This window comes from Ursus arctos, unplaced genomic scaffold (genome assembly GCF_023065955.2).
Source record: "Ursus arctos isolate Adak ecotype North America unplaced genomic scaffold, UrsArc2.0 scaffold_11, whole genome shotgun sequence".
NCBI lineage: Eukaryota > Metazoa > Chordata > Mammalia > Carnivora > Ursidae > Ursus > Ursus arctos.
This window is the reverse complement of record NW_026622775.1, coordinates 28,899,925-28,924,479: the sequence shown is the minus strand read 5'-3', so window position 1 is coordinate 28,924,479 and position 24,555 is coordinate 28,899,925. Positions and strand designations below refer to the sequence as shown.

General features: G+C 35.5%; 1 protein-coding gene across 2 annotated transcripts in view; it reads left to right on the top strand.

Annotated features, from left to right (window-relative positions):
* The window catches only part of SLC7A11 (solute carrier family 7 member 11), a 72,826-nt gene that overhangs the window by 19,697 nt on the left and 28,574 nt on the right, over window positions 1–24,555 (top strand). For both annotated transcript variants that reach the window (XM_026499352.4, XM_048212202.2), the window contains 2 exons: window positions 574–673; window positions 8,698–8,742. In XM_026499352.4, the coding sequence (XP_026355137.1) occupies window positions 574–673; window positions 8,698–8,742 (145 nt within the window). The remainder of the gene's footprint in view (window positions 1–573; window positions 674–8,697; window positions 8,743–24,555) is intronic.

Genomic DNA, 24,555 nt, shown 5'->3' with positions numbered 1-24,555 from the left:
CCTCTTCTTAGCTCATGTGACTATCATATTGCCTCACTGTCTTTGGAATTTCTATGTCTGTGGGGGTTCCCCATATGTATGCTATTAAATTTGATTTTCTCCTGTTAATCTGTCTCATGTTAGTTTCATTCTTAGTCCAGCTAGAAGGACCTTGAAGGGCAGAGGAAATTATTTCTCCTCAACACAAGCATTATATTACCTTTATTTAAAAGAATTCTATCATACTCCTATAAACTATAGCTTACAGAGTATTGTTTAGTGTTCTTTTATGCTCAAACTCTTAAGAGTAGAGGCACACTCAAACAAGGAACTGCTTTGCTCTTTGCTATAATTTTATTAAAAGAGAAATGTGAAATAGTGTTAGTGGTGATCAATATACTTTTGGGACTCCTCCTCTAGAATGGATACAGTATTAATAGATGAATCTGGCAATGAGCAGGGAGTGAGAAATCTGGACCTGAAATAGTATAGTTCATCCCCAACCCTCCCATATCTTTCTCCATGTTTATGGTTAAAGAATGAATAATAATCAATCCTTTGAAACGTCCTAAGATCTTTCTGTTCTCATTGCAGGGCAAACACAACACTTTAAAGATGCCTTCTCAGGAAGAGATGCGAGTATTATGGGGTTGCCACTGGCTTTTTATTATGGAATGTATGCATACGCTGGCTGGTAAGTTGATATTGCTAGATCTGGTGGTTTGTATGGTTCAATAATTCCTTCATGTACTTTGGTTAAGTGCCAAGCAAGGTGCTAGACGAGTGTGAATAGCCACAATCCAGCACGGTCTGCCTTTCTTGAAGTGAGAAAGATGGTGTGGCTCCCTCCACCAGGCCAGTCACTGTGCATATGACTTAATGTAAACATAACTGAGTTTTTCAGTCAAGTTGACTCTTTGACTTAGCCTGATGTTATAAAAAACAAACAAATGTGGATCTTCATGTTTCCAAAAGATCTGTTACAGCCACTAACTCAGGAAACAAATGGGGAACGCTGGTGCACATTGGCAGGGCCAACTGTTGCATCCAGGGGAATCTTGAGGGGGCTGGACAAATTGAAAGTACAGCTCCTGGCTGGGCTTGCCAATACTGTTGCCAAACAAACTCAGATGAACTTGTTGCTAGAGAAGCCAATACCTCAAGCAACAAGCATTTGGAAAAGGGAAGGAGGGAAGTTTAGTTCAGATGCTGGCACCTGGAAGAGGTGGCAGGCTCAAGCCTTAACAATCAACCTCTCTGCCTGTAAGATGGACACCTTGAGTTTTATAGGGAGAGGTTCGGGGGGGAGGTAAGTGCAAGAGAGCAGACAGAGTGCACATAATCATGGGTGGGGTGGATATGTGTTCAGCCCATGATCATGGGTAGGAAGGTGACGTGTAGGATGTGGTCTTCTAGGCATTTCGTTGCTATCAGAGCTTTTCTGGTCCAGTGGTTAGAATGTTCTGGTCATTGCAAAATGTCTTTGTGCTTCAAGAAAGTATAATAAGAAATAAGCACAATGGATTTTAGTTAGAGCATGAGTTAAGTGGTCTTGTCTATTTCTGGTTTTAACTGTTAGGATCTACAATTGAGCAAGAGAACTTGCTGACATTAAGAACCAATGCAAATCACTTGTAAGTCTGTATCAGTGAGGACATAGTAGTGCCATGAGAAATTAAAGATTAATTCTTTGCTTGTCAAAAGGCCTTTCAGTTGAAGCTCCAAGGTTGTTTGCAAATAGTGATTAATTGATTTTTTCTACTTTCCCATGAGAATGAAATAATTCAGACACAAAAATAAGTAAGATGTTCCCAGGAGGTAAAATGATACTGTAAAAGCAGGGTAGGAAAAACTAACATAGTGAAATCAGGTATACTAGATAATCGGTTACATTTTAAAGGCTCTTACAAATTCTTTAAAATTTCTCAACATTTGAAGAACAAAATATGCAGCAAAGATGACTAAAATCACGTGCCATGGGTACATTTCCTTTGTGCGTGTTCAGCTGTGATAACCATTGTGGTTGAAGCATTAGAACTTTGTATTTATGCCTTATTTTATTCAGGAACTTGAATAACAATAATCATGGATAAGAGTGCGATTTTTTATTAATTAAATTTTACTGATCGAAGATTCAGTGGAAATGACTGTTACAAGAAAGCCCAGTAGGTAGAAAAGTGTTGCTTAAACATCAAAATCATTGTAGTAAAATTAAATTTCACTGTTTTGGAGTAATTAGTAGCAAAATCTCTTTTAAAAAATTCTTTATAGAGCTAATAGTTGTACAACTTTAGCTGTGAGAATGTTCTATGCACATAAAAATAGTATCAGGAAACCACACTAACTCAAAAATTATATAAATGCATTTAATATAAATTTAATATACTTCTGTTTCTTTAGTTTTTAGTGCCTGGAATATAAAGATATATTTCAAAATAAATGGAGTATTTACCCTATTAAACTTATTGAATTGTGAAAATATAGCATTAGAGGAAAATTAGGAGGGTGTAGGAATTTAAAATTTTAACCCAGCTTTTGAAGCAAAGTATGTTTGAAAGGTGTTAGAAGATTGTAGCTCCAAGTGGTATAGTGTAAAATATTTGTATATTCAAGAAATATTCTTACAGCCATTGTGTGTAAGTATTAATCTTGAATCACACAGTGTATTTGAAGTCTTTTTTTTTTTTTTTTTTTTTTTTTTTTGTCCAAAGCACAATGTGGTGCTGGGCAGAGGGAAGAACAGAGTTGTGATCACAGGGTTAGGAGCAGAAGCAACTATTCTATGGCTATTCAGCCTGGATCAAAGCTCTGGTGCCCTAGGGGCAGCAGCCAAGCTACTGGGAGGGTAACCCAGAGACCAGAGTGAAGTGGGGAGGTGGTAAAAGCTTTCAGCTAGAGCCAAGTGTTGGGAGCCCAGCAATATTCAATCAGGAATGTGGAATGTGGAGATAGTCACAAGGGAGATTTGATTAATTCTATTGAATGAAGTTTCTTTTGCCTGTGAGTGCCATGCATCTGTTCCCACGGAATCTTAAAATAGTCTTCTATCCAACTCACTCTCCCACTCCCAGCACCAGATATTCAGGTCAGCAGCTTCCTATTCAGCAAACCTTCTCTACTTCTGTAGGCTTTGGAGGGCAGAGGGATTTTTCCATTTCTCTCACTCTTTTCATTTTGAATTATCTTATTATCTTAATATTCCCTTTTATTGATTCTGAACCTAAAATGCTACTCATGTTAAAATGATTTAAAAAATAATTTAGGTGACATAGACAAACTTTATTTAACAATTCATGAAGTGGGCGGTCTCTGCTTTCAAGAGTCCAGAGAACCGCAAAATGGGGTGGAAGACTAGAAGCTTTTATAGGATATGCTTTTATAGAATTCTTTCAGAGAATAAGGGACAAGGAAGAGAAAAATAGAAAATGAATAAGGAACAAGGAAATAAGTATAGATCCTGGAGTTGGCATTTGGGGACTAAGTGGCCCCGTTTGGGGCCTAGAAATGTATTTCAGCACTCTCTTTACAGGAAACGTGGGGTTTATGTGAACTTTTGTTTATACTTTTACCCATATGATCCTTCTCTCCACTTCCTATTTTAAAGAAGAGAAAACTGTTGATTTTCTCATATTCCTAAGGGGAGTTTGATTATGGTACTGGAAATGAAGGCCGGGATTTTAAATGGAATGTTATCTGATACAAGTGACTTGTGCAGAGACAGAGGAATAACTGCGTTTCTCTAAGAGGGTTGTTATGCTATCCGAATGCAGCTTCGTGGATAGGTAGAATTCATCTGGTTGTTAATCTATGGCCATCAGTCTTAGAAAAAGGAAGCCATATCTAGAAGAAATAGTCTGTTGGTTCAGAGTTGCAGAGAAAAAGCTAATATCTGGTTGTAAATGGAACAAGATGGAGATGAGACAGGTTCACAGAGAGGGATATTTAGTCCCTTCCCAAATGTCATTCTGCCTCTCTGACCTCTCTCTGTCTTTCACAGTATAATGACAAGACTAGTTGGTGGAATTATAAATGGGGCACGGTAAATGAGTCTCCACTCCCCTTGCTGCTGCCGTGACAACGTTTGATGCAAATAAAAAGTGTAGGGGGGCATTGCAAATAAGTCAGACAGAAGCAGCTACTGTCATCAGAACTTAACCACCTAGGGTGTAAGTCAAAGCAGGGAGACCTTTGTTGTCCAGGAGGCCTTTCTGTGTTAGCAATTCAACTTCTACATGGTGAATAGGAAAAAGACCCTGCCAAACCTTGGGTCTGAATAGAGTAGGCTTTTGGCTATGAGGAGTGCAGAACCTTTTTAGAATGATGAAAACTCCTTCACAGAAACATGATTAGGGGGAAAGAAATCATTAACCCAGCCAGGTCACAGAGTTGGGTCAGAGGAACTCTAATATTATTGCCAATGTCTGCATTCAGAAAGATATGTCTGCCAATCTTCCTCGTGGCCCAAGGGAACTCAACCAATTTCAGTCCCATATCCTGATCCAAAGCTAAATATTGCTTCATGGGGTTTTTTTTAAAACTGTGTGATAGAAAGTTTTTCAGTGTCTTTTTTCTCCCTTTTAAATCCTATCCTCGGTGGATTTAGTCTTTCTAAAGCACCTGCTGGGATTATTTTGTACTGTTGTGTCAAATCTAATCTAAAGAATAAGCTGCTTTTTAAAAATAATTCACGTAGTTGGGTACTGGAATGCATTGCCAGCTTTGTGGTACTTTTTATACACAATTATGGAAAAGCTGAAACAATAGATCTTGTGAACATTCTCTAGAGGCCTTGAGGAGATGTAAAGCAAGGAGAATGCTATGGACTCATTGCTGGAGACTAGGAAAGCATAAAGGTGTATTTCCCACAGGATGTGAATGTTTGGACCAAAATAAGAAGCTTTCTCCTTCACACCCCCACCCTGCCCCAAGCCCTTTCCTTTTCTCTATTCTCTGGAGCTATGGCAAATATTTGAAATTCTGTTCCTTTTTTCACAAATATTTCCTTTCTTGCTATAAACATTGTTGGAAAACACGCTTTTAAAACAACTATGAAGAAGGAACTGGATATTTTTGACATGAGAAGCCTGGAAACATTTCTCTGTGTGTGCGTGTGTGTGTGTTTTATGTTTTGGAGTTCTTTTCTCTTCTCTTCTCTTCTCTTCTCTTCTCTTCTCTTCTCTTCTCTTCTTTCTTTCCTGCATGTTCTTCCTATACTTCCCGTTGCTTTGGCCTTATAACAAACACACGAAATCCCTCAGAGTGCATATCCCAGATATAAGTATTGATTGTTGCTTGCCTTCCTGGTATAACTATAGTCTCTATTTTTAGAAACTTACTTTCTAGTCATTAAATAATATCCTTGACTGCTAACTTTTTGGATCACCTTTACTGCTACTGTTCTGTCAGCTATTCAAATGTTTCTACTTAAGACATAGTCCTCAAAATATTAGATGCCTTAATCTTGTTAAAAGATAAACTGGAGCACATTAAAATGTATAAGAGTTTATTTGAGCAAAAGTTGATTTGAATCAGGCAGCATTTAGCAGATAGAAAGGAGCTCTGAGGAACTGTACAAAATGAGACTTTTGTAGGCGGAAGGGGGCAGGCACAAAGAAGTTAGTATAGGCAAAAAAGCAGATTGGTTTTTGCAAGGTTACTTTCATGTGAGCAATGTCGGGGATCTGTCAGGCAGATTACCTAACTAGTACCAATCAAGTGATTCCTGATTGGTATAAAATTCCTTTACTGGGAGAGTAGGAACTATATTGTCTTGGTTTGGTGTTGTGGGGCTTAGCATAAGCAACTCCATTTTGGACTTGTCTAGTTTTTGACAACCATGAACATCAACTTCCTAGTTGTGAATTTAGATGGGTTTTTATAAAGATGAGACAAGATAGGTTTTCTCTTTTTTATTTTAAATTATGAGATACTTTAAGTATATTAAAGTCTGTTGAGCTAATATTCTAACCATTTGGTTTTAGGTAATAGAAAATTCCTATCTATAGGGGTGCCTGGGTGGCTCAGTCGTTGTGTCTGCCTTTGGCTCAGGGCGTGATCCCAGGGTCCTGGGATCGAGCCCCGCATTGGGCTCCCTGCTTCACTGGGAGCCTGCTTCTTCCTCTCCCACTCCCCCTGCTTGTGTTCCCTCTCTCAATGGCTGTCTCTCTCTGTCAAACAAATAAATAAAATCTTTTTTTTTTTTTAAAGGAAATTCGTATCTATAGACCCAAGCTTCTGTGTACCTATATAATGGCTGTTTTACCTTCTGCAGAATAATAAGAGGACAGAGAGTGTTTTGAAAATATAACTTTTTTATTTTGTGGAAATGACCTGAGCCTATCAAATGAAGAGGTAGAAATGTCTCTGTCTTTATATGTTTAGCTTTCCCGTTATGATCCCTTGGTTTTCCCATCTTCGCAATTCAGTTATCTATGTATGTTTATTTGAGGATGGAGTCTGCCTCAATTGTACATCTTGGAACCTTAGAAAGGAACTATATGTTGGCTAACGGAACATAATGAAAAAAAAAGAAAAGAATTATAAGGGCTTTAAAGCGTCTCCAGAAGTCCCTTTCAATTGGAAAAATAAGGGTGCAAGGTGGTGGACATTTTCTGAGTGAGATAAGTAGAGTCACAAGTGAAAGAAAGGAATCTGCATTTATCTACGGCCATAACTTTAGGGTAATATTTGTAATCCTATGAAACTTTAAAGTGAAATATTGTATGCCTAGAATGTTTTTTTGTCATGTAAGGGACCCAGAAAAGTGTTCAGAACTTGGGAAAAGTGTCCAAAATGTTTTGTTCTTACTAAAGAACAATCCACTAATAATGTAATGACTAACAGTGTGTCAAAAAACAACTTCATAGTCTTGTTATTTGAGGTTATTTGGATAGGCAGATACCAGAAAACAGTGAATTGAATGGAAGAAGAACAAATCGAGAATCTATTATCTTAGATACCATTGTCAGTTCCTACTTGCCCTTTTGTGTTTATATATGGTCAATTCCCTAAAACTGAGAAATGCTATTGCCATACTTCTCTTGCCCTACAAGCTTTGACTGACTTGCCAACACCACTAAAATCTGGATTCCTGGGAGCCAAAGGCCATCTGGTACTTAAATTCTGTTCTTGCTGCTCCTGCCACACTTTGCACTGCAAAATAGTAAACTGTTGCTCACACCCCCATGCGCATGTGGTATACTCAGTCTGGACTGTCCCTACACCACTTCACTAGGGCTAGATGGTAAGCCTTTTTGAAGACTCAACTTGGATGATGCCTTCTTTAGAAAACCTTCCTGACTTGCCAGTCTGGGTTAGACCTCATCCCTGGCTCCCATCGTGTCCTGTGTATGCTCCAGGACTGCCTCCTGTGCTGTGTCACACTGTTCGATCAGCCATTGTATAAACTATGAGCTCCTTGAGGAGAAATACTGTGATTTCCCACTTTGTTTTCCCCAGTCACTGAAACATGATAATCTCCTATATTGCTGGGAGCTCAAAAATGGGAAAAAATAGTTTGACCAGTAAACATACATCTACCCCATGACCCAGTGATCATATTCTGAGTATATGCTGAAGAGAAATAATTGCATGATCCCCCCAAAAAACATGTACAGCATATGTATGGTATCTATTTATAACAGCTATAAGTTGGAAGTAATCCAAAACCATCAACAGTAGAATGTATAGTGTAATAAAATGAACATCAATAAAAATAATGAATTATCACTACATATAACAGCGTGGATGAGACTCACAAAAAAAAAGTCCAGAAAAAAAGCCAGACACGTACACACACAATAATTATTGTATAATAGTAATACAAGCAAATGTAAGTCTGTTTTTTTTAAGATTTTATTTATTTATTCGCCAGAGAGAGAAAGAGAGCACAAGTAGGCAGAGAGGCAGGCAGAGGGAGAGAGAGAAGCAGACTCCCTGGGTGCCTGGGTGGCTCAGTCAGCTAAGCATCTGCCTTCGTTCAGGTCATGATCCCAGGGTCCTGGGATCGAGCCCTGCATTGGGCTCCCTGCTCAGTGGGGAGTCTGCTTCTCCCTCTCCCTCTGCTGCTCCCCTGCTCGTGCTCTGTCTCTCTCTCTCTCTCTCTCTCAAATAAATAAATGAAATCTTTAAAAAAAAGAGAGAGAGAGAGAAGCAGACTCCCCGCTGAGCAGAGAGGCCATCTCAGGGCTTGATCCCAGGACCCTGGGATCATGACCGGAGCCGAAGGCAGACGCTTAACGGACTGAGCCACCCAGGAGTCCCAATATTAGTCTATTGTGATGAAGCAAGTAAAACTGATTAAAGGTGATAAAAGTCAGAATAATGCTTGCCTTTACAATATTGCCTCTGGTATTGACCAGAAAGAGCCATGAGGGAACCTTCTAGGGTTCTAGGAATGTTTTATCTCTTGATATTTTTGTTGGTTCCGTAGGTGTATAAGTATGTAAAAATTCATCAAGTTGTAGATTAAGATTTGTGCACTTTACTGTTCATATGTTATACCTCTATAAAAGTGTTAAAAATAAAAAAATCCATACGTATAGTTTAATAGAAGAATGATTTGTGGGAGCTTTGATAGTTGGAGATTTTTATCTTATAATAAGTATTTTTCAAAATTTTTTATAATTCGGAGTTTGATTGTAAATGTTTAAAATTGGATACTTTGGGTTATAACTATAAAATATATTGATAATTTATAATTCATTTATATCTTTTTAGGTTCTATCTCAACTTTGTTACTGAAGAAGTGGAAAATCCTGAAAAGTAAGGGGCCATATTTACTCTGAAATATTTCTGAGGAATAAAATGTAAGGTTATACAGTTGAGAAAGCAGACCTAAAGAAGGTCCTCTGTGTGGGCTAATTAACTTTATCCTCATCCTCATCCTCATCATCATTTTCTTAGGCAGATAAAATATATTTGACTTTATTATAAATTAGATGTAAATAACTTTATTATATATTCCACAGTCAACACTAAATTGTCTGATAATCTGAAAGTATAAAATAATAAAGTTATATTTTAGGTAATCCATTTCATAAAAGCCTACATACAACTTAACATGGACTTTCAGCTGCCCACAAATGTTCCATAAGACATGAACTCTAAAAATGGATTATTTCTAAAAATTCATGTGAGTTTCTTCATAACTATTCAGTTAAAGAGAATAATGCAATTAATGAACAGTTAGTTATGAAAGCCAAGAAGTTACTGCAGAATACTATAAGAACTTGTAAACTTTAGTAGCTTTTTGTTCCTAGATAGTACTTTGAATGACTAGGTAATTTGATGATCATTTACGTAATGCTCCTAAGTTGAATTATTTTTAACTCAGAACTTAGATAAGTGAATTTTGTGATTTGCATAAAAACACTTGACTTTATACAGGAAAGCAACATAATCTGTGGGCAGAAGAGGGACATTTTAAGAAGTGCCGTGTAAGATATGGACTGAATTATAAAGTAATTTAACTCATCTGGCATTCATTAAACATCTACCATGTTTCAACCATTGTGCTAGGAACTTCTTACATGATGAATAAGACTTGTATTTATGATTTTATGGTCTAGTCAGTTACTCAAGTGTGTAAACAAATGAAAGTAGCGTAGTATGATGCCATAATAGAGTATGTACTCCATTGGACGGAGAGTAAAAGAGGAAATACTTAACTCTGTCTGAGGAGATGCGCTTATTATGTGGAGTACCAAATGATGAACAGGTGTTTTTAGGTAAAAAAAAAAAAGTGAGGAAGAGTGAGAGAGAGAGAGAGAGAGAGAGAGAGAAAGGGAGAAAGACATCTAAGAAACAAAACACGTACAAAGGTGAGTCAATTTGAAATTGCCCAAGTATCAGAGAATAAGTTCAGGTGTTCACAGTTCACACTAAGGTAGACAAAGCAATATCGGGAGGGAGATAGGAAGCCGATTAGATCTGGCCACGTACCAGGGTTGTCAGAATTTTGAACACGCAAACCAGCAACTGAGGTTAAAACGATGTTTCATACTATCTGATTCAACTGTTATGCAAATCAATATGTAATCTAAACATGTGAAAAGGTTATTTTATTGAGAAATATGAGAAATTTATGACAGTACTTTCATATTTATAACTGGAATTGTGGTAGAGAACATGCATTTACCAGGAACTAGTTTCTTCTAGCATTACTTTGAAATGATTAGCCACTTTATAACTCTAAAGCTATTGATTACGGAGATAAATAGCTTGCCCTGTTTTTACTGTTTTTGAGAATAGTGTGTAAGAGGTAACACAAAGAACAGACTGCTCTTACTAGATTTTATACATGTAAAATATGTATTGAATTTCCATTGTATAAAAGAGATCACTATGGTTTATGTCTTTTAAGTCTAAAGACCCTTTAGAGAGTCCAGTTACTAAAATCTAGTAGCAGAGAATATTTCTTAGGGAAAAAAATGGCAAGCTGTAGGTTTGTGGATGGGACCTATAATGTGACATTTGTTATATGACACATCGGTGATATTGACATAGTTCAGATTCTCTTGTAATGGTATTTAACAGTTTAAGCATAGTTTTATTTGCTGTATATATAATACTATTGTGTATATTAAGCATATTTTAAAATTATTTATGCCACGATTACCTTGATCTGAATTTCTGAAGCATTCTACTGGAAAAGTATGCCATTCAAGGATTTTCTCTATCTCTCTCTCTTTCTTTCTTCATTTAAGGGTCTTGGTTTCACACATTGATAATGTCTATGATTCAATACGTACAGCCACTAAAGAACAGTGTTGTATTGATTCAGTGTTTTGTTGCTGTTGTTGCCAAGGAGTTTCCTCATCTCAAAAAAGTGAGAATAATTATAGCACTTACCTCATGGGGTTGTGGTAATGAGTTAATATGTATAAAGTGCCTAGATTAGTGACTGTACATTTTAATTTCTATATAATTGGTTGTTGTTACTATAATTATATTCTGATTTTAAGAACAACATAAAGTGTTACTCATATAAGAATATTTCCTCAGTTAAAATATCCTAAGTGATTCTCTTTCTTCATATTTTTGAAAGAAATATGAAAAATTATTTCACACCATTTTGAAGCCTGTTCCATAAACTTGCAGCACTGAAATTCCTTATGCATTTTATGATCTCTCCTCTTCTTGTGTACAGATTTCATTTAATTTTTTACATTTAGAGAAAATAAACTTGTATTTTAAAGAAGAAACATAAGATACACGAGTTTGATAATAATTTAAAAGTAACTATCAAAACTGATTTAGACTGATTATTATCACTGGTTATGCCAGATGAAATAGTTTCATTTTCTGGAAATCATGATTCTGCAAACGTCATTAAATATTTCTAGAATACTTTTAAGTTGATATTTTAAGGTCTTAAGCTCCTAAGGAATTTCTCAGGAGAGATTAAGTAAGAATCTGTGGAATTTTAGGTCAAGATAATTAGTAACTGCTAAGACTTAAGTTGAAGAAAGAAACCTCTGGTACCTTTTTGTTCTGCTATACTAGGTATTCAAATATTCAATTTTTGCCCGAAACATTCTGTGTAAAACTTAGCTAACATGTTTATTTTCTCAAATTCAGAATATGAGAAATCCACAAAATCCCCTTAACGGAAAGCAAAGATTAAATTTGTACTATGTACTTATCAACCAAAGAAATTCAAGGTTTTAAGCAACTTATTCAGTGTCTTAATTTTAAAAACAACATTTCCCTATAACGTTGACAATCAGTCCAGGTCTTTTAAAACTAAATCTTATTTTTTAAACACAAGGAACACTTTGGGAAATATTTATGGTTGAACATAGAGAACAGATGGTAAAATTATGTGAACCTCGTCCAGATGTGTAATTTGTATTATTTTGTAGGTAGATACAGCTCCAAAATATCTTTAGTTACAAGGGAGAATAATTATAATTCCATCTCCTTTGTGACATGCCAAGATAAATGTGTTTCCCAATCAGTCACGGGTGCATGTGTCCAGGTGTGCTGCAACGTGTAACTTTCTGGCAGCTGGTGAAATGAATCATCAGCTGAACATACAAGCCTTTTACTATCCTCCTCCACCTAGGCAATAAAATTTTGCTAAAATTGTGACCTAATAGAAAAAGTGGTCATTAATTTAGATCACTGAAAATAACAATGTGATTTAAAATATACAGAATGTAGAATAAGGTTTCATGATCACAATTGACTACCCTTTACATATAATTTAATTTCAGTGGAAATCTTTCAAATTACCTAATATCACTCTATGGAGTAATTTCGGAACTGCTATTACGAGCATGACTTATAGACAGTTACCTAAGTGTTAAAACAAGTGAGAGGTAAACTGGGAGATTAATGGAATCAGGATAACTAGCTCATGACTTTTTCTTTTATTATGTCTCACGTTCTATTTAATGCTTGTAAAGTACTAATCCTAAAAATTAGGGCAAAAATCCTGCTATGTGAGTACATTTATAATGCAGTGTTATGTTTTTGTTTTTTTTTTAATGTTTTCTTCTCTAAGAGTAGTTTTGGATCTATGGAAGTAGCAATCCTTTAAGAGGCATTTAACATATTTATGTAAAATGACAGTAATTATTATGGAAATTTTTGTAACATTTTGTAATTATCTGTAACATGGTGGCTGACTCCCTAAGAGTAAAAATAGTATTTTTACTATTTGGACCATGAAGGTGATAGAATCCCAAAGAATATCTGAAATTTAAAATGTCGCCCCATCAAATGAAATGCCTAGTAGTAGTGAGGATGGCTAATGTGCACCTATGTTTTTAAACACCAAAGTGTTTTTCTTTGCAAATATAATGAGTTTTGCCTTATGACATTACTTGTGTGGCGACTGTGCAATCTATCATTGTTCCCAAAGTTACACAGTGCAAAGAACATATCATTGAGATGTATAATGTTTGTAATCCTACTCTTCGATTGATCAATCATGTCTTGTGTTGATGAAAGCCAAGAAATGAATTGTTTTACTTTGACCTTGGGGGTCTGAGATTAGTCGGTTTGTCTATTAGACTCATTCCAGTGTTCTTCTCACTTCATTTATTCCCTCTGTCTTCAAGGGTTGGAAATAGTCAACTTGGTGGAAGTCAGTAAACCTTGATATCATCAGTCATTTTTAAAGAACAGGCTATCAACATGGTCTGAATAATCAACTTTAATAGAAGGTTTAAATAATCAGAGTGTCATGTTTAATTAATACTTTGCCTGCTTCCAATTTATATTAATTGATGCCTGAAAGTCATCACACCTTGTACCAATGATAACTTAGAAGAAGAGAAACTTGGCTTGGGGAAGATGCCCAAAGACCTTTATTTAGGGCAGTGTGATCGATCAGACTGGATCATAAATGGTCCATAATCACGTTATTTGCATTCAGTTCAGATATTGCCATCTTAAATTCTTAGTATATGTGTTTCTATCCTTATTGATTTGTATTGTCAGTGTAAAGGCATTTCTTAATAACACTATACTGTTTTATAAGGCCTATTGCTTATAGGACATCTGAAACTGTTAACCTGATTAAAAACACAGCAAAACAAAGCAGTCTAAAAGGTTTGCCCAAATGTGCAATAGCTAAGTTGCATGACAGAACATTAAAGGTTGATTTGACGTCTTTTATTTTGCACTTTAGCATTTTAAGGATGCAGTTTTCTATGAGAGACTAATCTTCATCTTTTTATACTTTGTAGCTTTCTAACTTAACAGTTGCTGGAAAATAGCATATAATGTCTTGACTATAAATGTAGATTACAGGAGTACTATGTGTCGTGATTTTTTTTATTACAAAGCAACATTATCTGCATTCTTAGAATATTCCTAAAGTTTATTTTACAAATACTCAAGTGATATATGTTCTTAAGTAATGTAAACTAATTTTCACAGAAAATTAGCTCACTGCAAATAAATTCATATAGAAAAATCTGGATTATTAAGCAGAATTAATTTGTAAAAGTATTTGCTGAATGAATTTCTTAAAAATGACGTCTCCTAATTGAGTTAATTTTTAAAAATTTTTTAAAGATTTTATTTATTTGAGAGAGCACACACAGAGAAACGGAGAGGGAGAAGCAGGCTCCCCGCTGAGCAGAGACCCGATGTGGGGCTCGATCCCAGGGTCCTGGGATCATGACCTGAGCCAAAGGCAGATGCCCAACCAGCTGAGCCACTGAGGCATCCCTAAAATTGAATTTATACCCAAGTTACAAAGATTTTTTTGGCAAAATAAGGTATCTCTTTATTAATGACAATAAGGAATTGTTAGAATTATCTTAATATGTGACAGTGCTTCTCTTTAATCATTGAAAGAATTGATGCCTAAATTAAAATTATTCTATTTGTGCATTTCTTCTGGAAATATATGTAAAAAGTTTGGCATATCTGTTTTTAAATATGTTTCAAAATACATATATACTTATACTGGTTGAGCCACTGATGTCACAGAGAATAGATGGTCCTATGTTCAGAGAACAAGGTCACCAAGTTACTCTTCCTGCCTTTGCTTAGTCTAAGAATTTCTCGGTGATGGAACATGTGGTTGATATACCCTGGGATCAAAATTCTTGCATTTCTCAGCTTCACATATGCATAAAAAATACATTTGTCTTAAACACAGTTTGTTCATGTAAAGTTGAAGTGTCAGATAAGTGGTGCAGAAATTATAGGATTATAATATTTTATCAGGCAGTAATTGAAGAAGACAGATATTAATCCTTCAAGTGCTTTGTGGAAGCCATTTAGTTTAGTTTTTTTGTTGTTTTTTTGTTTTTGTTTGTTTTTTAAGGATTCTAAGGATTATGTGGCAAAAATTTGAAGGTCAGTGCTTTTGACTGTTTTACATCCTTTCATATTACTTGTTTCTAAATTTTAATTTTAACTTTATTGAAGTTTATATTTTGAGTTTAGAATCAGGAACTAATGTTTTAGGTGAAGTAATAGCAGCTGATTTAAATTTACCGTATATTTCTGTTTCCTTTAGTTATTCATAAAATAAGAGACCAGAAGTGGTATAATGAGTAGAATAAAGAAACTTCAGAATTAGGAGGGCTCTTGGACACTATGTAATCTAGCTTTCCACCAGAGGCATGATTTGCTTCTATAATATCTTTAAACAGATGTAACTCATAGGAAGTAAAATGAGAAACTGACTATACCTTCCGTGAACTGGGCTACCAATATTTTTGGCTTTCACATGTTGCTTAGCAACCTGTTAATTTCTGTGACCATTTCAAGCTTTGATAAATTCTTGGTTGGATGGCATAAAGAGGGTAGGGCAGACGTTTTGACTATAAAAGGTACAACCCAAATGAAAAATTAAATGACACACATCAGAGGTAACAGAGTTAGAATCCTTTTATCTGAAAGGAAATACCTTTTGCAATCAGAAGTAGATGTCAGTCATTAGGTTGTCTCCTGCTGCTGAGTTCATAGTTTAGTGACTCCCTTATCCATATTCTCATTTATGCAAATAAGCTACTTTTCTCTGGTGCCTGGATTGGAATGTTAATGATTGTACCCAAAAAGTAGCTCACAAATAAGTTTTATGTTCTGGATTATACTTGGTGCAAAACTCCTTAGACCACTAATATTTACTCTATGGTCTGCTGCTTGGTATTCATTCAGATTCAGTGGTTTAAGATTCTCACAAAAATAGTATAATATCCCATGTTGTTCTTTATGCAGAGACAAGATGTATCCAGGCCATTGTATTTACACTGGCCATGCAGTGGCATAATTTTGATAATTTTGTTCTTGTCATAATCAAACATTGACTCAGCTTATCGATCTACTCAGGAAAATGAGTAACTTTTGAATTTGTATAGACACAAGCTAAAACTGTATTACCAATGTAAACATCTAAAATGAAGCAAATGAAGTCAAGGCTTTCGAGTGAAGCAAGATTTCCTTCACTTTTATGAACTGTGAAAATATTTACTTACTGAGTCTTTGAAGATAGCACTAGTTTAGGAAATCAAAATTCTTAAGACTGTCTCCTCTTAACTAGCTATTTGACCTTGGGCAGGCCTCTAAGTTGCTTCTGAATCTTTGTTTACCAGTTTTAAATAGAGGGTGTTAATCCCCATATTACAGTTCTCATGGGGTTGTGAGGATAAAATATGTGAAATTCAAAAATGTTAATGAGCTCGACAAGTAATATACAAACGCCATCTGCAACCCAAACCTATATTCTTGAAAGATTAGAATATTTCATAATTTTTGAAAAAAATTAGAGGATTAGCATAATTGTTTTATGAACAGGGGTGCCTTTTCTACACAAATGACCTATTAATCAGCTTGAAAAGTTGTTCTGCATCATCAGCAAAGTACTCAATTATTAGTAGTTAAAAGGTTCAAAAGATGATGAGAACTGCTTTTTATTTAGTAGTCTCTAATCTCCCTTAGGTGGCAATATGCTCGCGCATCATAATCAGGATAAATTTCTTGGCAGATTTTTTTTTTCCTTCTAAACCAAATATTTGTATGCCCACACCCATACCGTCACCGACACACTGCAGGCTGATGGTGCTGATATAATGGATGGACTATTTGTCCTTCAACCACGGTTACTTATTTTTAGGTTCACTGTATTACCAAGAAACTCCTTTATGAAATCTGGCAAACAGGGGTTTGATCTGAGTGACTGGCCTCATGCATTTACATTTTTATTCTGATTTCCAGAAAAGAAGCTATTGAGTTGGTATAAAACAGGAGAACACAAGTGTTAGTTTACCCCCCAAATTTTTTTTAATGAATTTTTGCCTAACTGAAAAATGCATAGCCTTTATTAAAAATATAAATAGTATTTGTTATCTGAGTAATGGATGGATTACAAAGTAGCACTTTAGATTATTTTCAATAATATTATGTATATTATTTCCATTTTTTTAACGTGGGGCCCAAACTCATCACCCCAAGATCAAGAGTTTGATGCTCTCCCCACTGAGCCAGCCAGGTGCCCCTATTTCTATTCTTCAGTTAAGAAAGTTAAAGCTCGTAGAAGTGAAGTAATTTTTCATGGCCGTGTAATTAGTGAGAAGATTAGGATTATAATCCATATTTGATATAGTGCGTGGACTGTTTGGCTTCAGAACTTGTACTCCTTCCAGAATGCCAACTGTGTCTTATTTAAGAGGCAAAGCAGAAGTGACTCATGTGTGTACAAGGTGTTGTAATGGCTAAGAAAGTAACTTTTCTGTGGAAGAGGAAGTTGGAAGACAAGTAGGATTTACAAAGGTAGAATAGAGAAGTAAAGCCATCTCAATGGGGGATGGGCATATACAAAGCCATAGTTTCAAGAAATAATGTGTAGACTGCTCTAGCTTCAGCAAAGGATTAAAAAGAGTAGAAGGCAAAATGTTAGTAAGATGTGGATGCTAATATGGGATGAGCCTCCATTGTAAGAATTTTGAACCTGATCCAGTAGACAATGGGATGGGGTGAGTGTGGGTATGTTGCAAGTTTGGGGTATATATGAAATGGTGTTTAGGGAAGATGAACCTGATGGCAGGTTCAGTGGATTTTCTTTTCGTGACATAAATACAGTTTAAAGAGAGTTATAATCCACGAGGTCACATTTCAGTCTTCTTTTATATGTTTATTTTCAATCAAAGCAAATGCCTTTGAAAAGTTAATTGCCTTCTAGACCTGAACATTACTACAGTCAGACATGGTGACAAATAATGTGGCATAAAATTCTGGCAAATAGCATCATAATGGCCACATTGTCCCAGCTCAAAGATATGAACTAAACTGCTTAGAGAAAATGGATGAGTCAACCTGGCGTTTACATACTCTCTTAAAAATAGAGTTGTTATTTTTTTTTAATGAAAAAGGCGGAATTATTTATTTCTATGCCAGAGCAAGAGCAAATGAGATCAAGTTAAATGAGAAGAAAGTTCATTTTAAGATAAAATTATATTCAAAAGTATTGAAACAAGAGAATTTGGTTAGTCATTGGAAATCCCAAAATAGAGATAAAAGAAATGATCATTTAGCCACGATTCTTTAGATACTCAGGTGGAAAAATGAGGCAGACCATTGCTTAAGTTTGCTTCTAAGTCTATAATATGTTGGTTCTATTTTTAGGTTAGTGAATATATGGAAACCAATGTGGGGAATCACGTACTACACCACAGGTCTATGTTACTGGAGAGAGGTGTCACACTCTGGGAAGATAAAGGAAACCCTTACTTAAAATTTAAGGTCAAATCGAATCCTAAGTCAAAGTTGGAAATATTCCAAATGAGATGTGTCAAAGATCTGGCTTTCAAACAGTTGGCGTTCTAGGAAAGTTTGGGTTAAGAAGGAGAGGGAAATAGCAATGCCAGTACAGGGGACGATTTGGGCTGGAAAGCAACTGGCACTACCAAGCCCAGTGAGACTCACATTGGTGTTGTGGAAGGAGCTCTGTAGCTGGAGCCAAGTGACTAAGGTTCTACTTCCAGTTGTGGAGATACGTAATTTTGTGACCAGATACGTAATTTTATCCCCTCTGAGCCTCTGATTTCGCAGCTGCAGAAAAGGAATGATAGAGTACCAAATTCTGAGTTTCCTTTCAACTCTAGTATTTTCTATGGTTCTTATAAATGACGTGCAAGTACCTTGTTTGACAGGAAGATCTCATTTGGGAATATGGCCAACGGAGAGAAACTTAGACAGGAGATCCGTCTCAGGAAGAAAAACAGACACAGAGAAAGGGCTTTTGCATCCAGTTTCTAGATATCATGATAATTGGGAGATTAGGTAGGACTAAAACTTTCTGAGTTATTTCAGGAAATGATAAGAAGTTTGAGTGGACAAAGGAGGGGGGGGTGAAGCCAGACTGACACCCTACCATGTGGGAGTTTTAATTATTAGATCTGGAGATCCACGATTAGATCTAAGCTGTGGAATCTAATTCAGTGGGGTCACCTGATGTACAGGATCTTGTGCTATGGGGAGTGCACCAGGAGGGATATAGGTAGGTGTCAATGTACTTGTTGGGGAGATCAGTAATGTGTGTATGATGAATCCTGTATTCTGTTTACTGTTTTTATCATCTGTAGAAGGTGTAAAATGGTCTATAAACGTCTGTGGTGCAGGAAATGGTTCATACCAGTCTTTTTATGTGTTTCATATTTTTTCTCAAGAAAAATTGGACCTATATTGTGAGGGAATTGCCTGTGCAGAAAGGTATCTTCTCTGATAGGTCTAGTACTTTAAACATTAGACATTTCTAATAGTCCAGTTAGTATTTAATTAATTAATTAATTAATAATAATAAATATTTTATGTTGCCTACCTAAGGAAAGAAAGAAGGAAAGGGTGAGGGAGAGTGAGAGAGAGAGAGATTGATTTGTAATAACTTTAAAAAATGTTTATTAATTCCCTCAGCCATCTGTTAAATGGACATTCTCTGCTTCTCTTGCAGAGTTTTTGTGAGAATTAGAAATAATATACTATGTGTCTGACGATACTTTGCTCATAGTAGACATTTACTTATTGGCAGACCATTAACTTTTTATGTTTGTTATGGAACATGTCATTAGTTCATTTGTAATCTAAGAGGGGTTATCGGATCAGGATTTGTGAATTTGGCCAAATTAGTTCTTTTTTTCAGCACTGCTTAAATGTTGGATTTGAAATCCATTATGACAAGGTAAAAGACATCTGGTTTGAAACACCTTGTCAAGGGAAGCAGAAATTATCTCAGTCTCAGAAGTAGGCATTTCTAGTCTTTCCTATTGGAGGTTGTTTTTCAAAAACATGTAGTACTTTGTTGGTTTTCTAAGGAGACAAGCACATAGCTTTTAATAGTCAGCTGCTTTTCCCAACTGTTTACTGCTGTGTCATTTTCTCATTTGTTCCTTTTCTCATTCTCTCTCTCTTTCAAATTTTATTTTTTTTAAGATTTATTTATTTGAGAGAGAGAGAGAGAGCTCACAGCAGGAAGAGGGGCAGAAAGAGAGAGAGACAAGCAGACTCTGTGCTGAGCAGGTAGCCTGACACAGCGCTCGATCCCGCGACCCTGAGATCATGACCTGAGTGGAAATCAAGAGTCAGGTGCTTAACCGACTGAACCATCAAGGCACCCCCCTCTCTCTCTTTTAAAGTTATATATGTGGAACAGAAATAGAGCTATCTGTGACAAAAGCTTAATAATAATCAATACTAATGCATATTAGTTGAGAATGCAGTGATCAAACACCATGGCCACAGTTTTATATGGTAAGATATACAGTATTATATGGAAGATAGTTATGAAATTAAGTCTATGGCATAGGACTCAAATATTTTATAGTATGTAAAACTAAAGTTTATAATATATAGTCATATAACACAAAATAAGAGAGATTAAAGACTATAAAGCATGACTTTATAAGCAGAGTTGTTTTTAGAGACTGGTTGTTTGCCCATCACAGAGCTTTTTATAGGCATCTCATGTCCTACCAAAGTGTCTCTCCTGTTGGCCTTTGATTATGTCATCTTTTTCTTTCTCCCTGATACTCTACTGTCATGGTCATTCTCTTAGGGATAGATAGCAAAGGATGTGATAATGTCTCTAAACTTCTAAATTGTTTCAGTTTTTATGTTACCTGTGTGTACAAATAGTTCTCCTCCCATTCACCTTCCTCCATTCACACATTGGCATGGCTGGCCTAGTTTATTAGACTAACTCCCTATTACAATTAAAAACACAGTGGACTTGACCTTGAGAAAATATTTTACAAAAGCCTGGGATTTTTGAGTTGGGAGGGAAGTAGCCATAAAATTTGCTATCCCTTTCATTGTAAAGATAAAGAATTGAAGCCAGAGAGATGGATTAATTTGTCTATATTTACATTTGTTTATATTTAAAATACTGATCCCTTTCCAGTCCTCTTTTCAAACACTTAGCGTTGTTGAATACAAATCTAAGAGTGATGGATATGGCAAGATTTTAGCCTCAAAATTAGCTGGGGGAAGAATGTAATCATTAGGAGTGACCTGTATGTTATTTGAGAATGGAACAAAACTGCTTTTAAAAATGTATAAAAGCATTAACATTTGCCTGCATTCGACTTTCTAAAGCTGTTTTTCAAACACATAATGAAAGGGGTCCTAGGCTAGCTGAGTTAAATAATCTATTCCAGGTTGTTTATTGAAGGTCATTTGGTTACACGATTAAAACAGAAACTTTATGACTAGGAGATGCTGAATGCTAGGATATTGTAAGGATATAGTTGCTTTTTATTTTCTCTAAGATTTTTACTAACACACTGATTCTCAAAATAGTTCTGATATCTCATTGGGGGGGCAATATTTAATTTTTCTGTATTGATATTATCAAGCAATCAAGATCTCACTTCCCATATTCTAGCCTGAGGCAAGCAAAAGAGAAATTGATATAGAAGATACGATTAATTTTGTTTCGAGCCAGAAAATGACAAAGGAAACGAGTGAGATAGATCGCAAGAGGAGGTCATACTTCTAACCTACTGATTTGTAGCTGCTCAGGGTCTGGTGGAAGAAAGGTTAAATATGTTTTAAATGTATGTACGTGTTTTGCTATTTGATCCTCTTCATGCCATGGCCTCTGGCCAAGGAGAGGTGATCAGTGGCAAATGCTGGGAGAAGACAGCTGCAAATTGAACTCAGCGATGTCCCTCTCTGGTAACACGGAGCCCTTTGTCTGTTTGTTGAGCCACAACCTGAGCTCTGAACTGCAGCAAGGGAGACAGCTTCAGCCTGGGCATGGAGGTGCTTTCCAACCCCCAGGTTTCTGATGCAAGTCTGACCAGGCAGACTTCCCACAGGTTCCCGTTCTCCAAAAGACAGGGCTACTTCTGCCCCTGTTGTCACCATTTCTAAGGCATCTCCCTGCAGACTTCCCTCACCTCTGAGCCTGGCCTCCCCAACTTCACGGCTCAGATCTAGGGGGGCCCGGGAGCGCAAGACATCCTGAGGCTCTCCTATTTCTCCCAATAGACACATCTTGTTTATGCCATTTTTAAATGGTGAGGATGCAGATTTCCACCTAGCAGTTATAGTCAAATGATCCATTTAATTAAGTTATAGAAAGGAAAACTTCTACATTTTCTGTACCCTGCTAGAAAAAGTCAAAGTAAAATTTTATGATTTCCATAGTATTTTCATTAACAGTATGGTGTCTTTCCCCCTTTAATTTAATAATAGTAGAGAGTCAAATTTCAAAAAACCAAAAACTATGTAGAAGAAAATTAAAATCATCTGTTATGTCATCATCACATCAAAAGAAGTCCTGTCTATTTTGATGTTTTGCTTTTCTCCCTTCTGTGTCATTCATTGCTGTATCCCCAGCAGCTCGAAGGCACCATGAAGTCCATCCTGCCACCAGATTTGTTGTGTCTCAAGTTCAGCTCTAGCACTTTTTATTCACCTAGATCTATACTGCTTTTTTCACTTAACATCATTTCATTAGATTTTCCTTGATCTCGTAAATCTTGGCAAACACCATTTGTAATGGCAGCATAGTATTTCATTGGGTAGGTATACCAGCATTTATTCATTTTTCTGTTAGGCATTGAAAATGTTTCCATTTTCTTTTAGTGTAATAATGCTGTGTTATTCATTTAATAGACAAATTTTTGTACATATTCAGTTATTTTCTTAGGAAGATTGCTGGAAGAGAATTATGTCAAAGGCAATAAACTTTTAAGAAGTCTCTCTCTGTATTACAAGATGCTTTCCAAAGCATTGGAGTTTCCTCACTCAATAGCAATAGTTAAGAATACTTAATCAGCATTGAGTGTCATTATTTACAAAAATCTTTGTTAATTGAAAAGCAAAAATTATACCTCATTGTTTTAAGTTGCATTTTTAAAATCACATATAAGGCTTAATACTTCCTCCATGTTTAGTAGTTATATGTGGTTGACATTTTGGGGCATGAATATTTGTGATTCAACACAATTCTTTGTGTATTATGGGTACTAATTCTTTATTATATTGATTGCCAAATTCTGTCACAGTTTTTCATGTAACTAAATTTTCTTTATGATTCAGCTCATAGAACTTTGAATTTATATATTGTAATTTAATTAAATATTTACGTTTACTACATTTAAATATAAGTCTTTTTGCATCCCTAGATCATTTAAATATCACTCATATTTTCTGTTTGTTAGTTTGTCTTTTTGTTCCTGATTTCCTTTTGACATTAAGCTTTCTCACTTAACCTGGAATGGATTTCTTTTAGCATGAATTAATGTAGGCTTTTGATTCCCCCCAGTTTTTCAATATCCCAGCATTTATTGAATAGTATTATTACCCCCTAGTTTATGATATTTACTTAGTTTATAATACTAACTCATAAATTATGGCGATTGTTATATATTGTTTTTATGTTATTTACTAAGTTGTATTTCGAGGTAATTTATTCTGCTTGACTTATCTTTCTATTGATACATCAGCCAATTACTATATAATTTGTACTGAAAGTTTTAATACTCTTATCTGGACAGAAAAATGGCCTTACTGACTACTCTTCCTCTCTGAATAAATAAATATTCAATATAACATATTTGGAGGGCGGTAGTTTATACTCTCGGCTTTTCATGAGTAGAAAGAAAACCTGCATAATGCTTTGAAATTTAACACTCATAGTTTTTCAAATGATCTTGGTAGTATTCTCTTACAGAAGAATCTGCCCTAGATAAGGATATATTCTACATGTTTGGCTAAATCCTTTATAGTCCAAACATTTCCTTTCCTCTATCCTACAGTTAATTATTAACTTGTTTTCTTGTCTGTCTCTTTCACATTTTGAAAATACTGGTTAAAGTAACCTACAAGGTAACTGTCAGTGATATTAGTTTCACTCTTTTCCCCTTTTCGTCTTTCTTTTTTAATCTCTGAGCTCTACTAACAGAGCACCTTTTATAATGATTTTCTATTTCCCAGAATATTGTTCTAACAAAACACCAAATACCAAAATATTAATGGAAATATCAGTGGAAACATGTAAAAAATATTTCCTTATGATATAGTTGAAACTGCCCTTTAAGGGATTAAACATAAATGGTTAATTATTTTTTATATATATTTATATATTATTTATATTATATTATATTATATTATATTATATTATATTATATTATATTATATTATATTTGAACAGTTGGATTTATATTCCTGAGAAAAAATCCTTTACCACATAGGTTATAAACATGGTAATAAACACAGTTCCTAAGCAAACATACATCAGAAAAAATAAGATACTTTTTTTCCTTGACATCTTTCTTATCTATGAACCAAGTATCTGTTGGAAAATATTCGAGTCACATTTTTATACATCTTTTAGATGTTGACTCCTTTTCTTTTACAGAACGAGGATGGCAGTGTTAATATATTTCATTACTAGTCTGTGTTTTCTTATGGTGGTTCCCATTCACTTGGTATAGTCTAAATTTATGCATAAGATTCAACACAAAAGCACAATCGCGTTGCTCTCTCAAATCTAACAGTCAATCAGGAAGCTCAGTGTTTTGACCAGAACTGTGAGTTGGCTGCCGTCGTATATTTAGAAATGAGTCTTTCTTGAGCCCCTTCGCCTTCCTCATTGACACCGTTTCC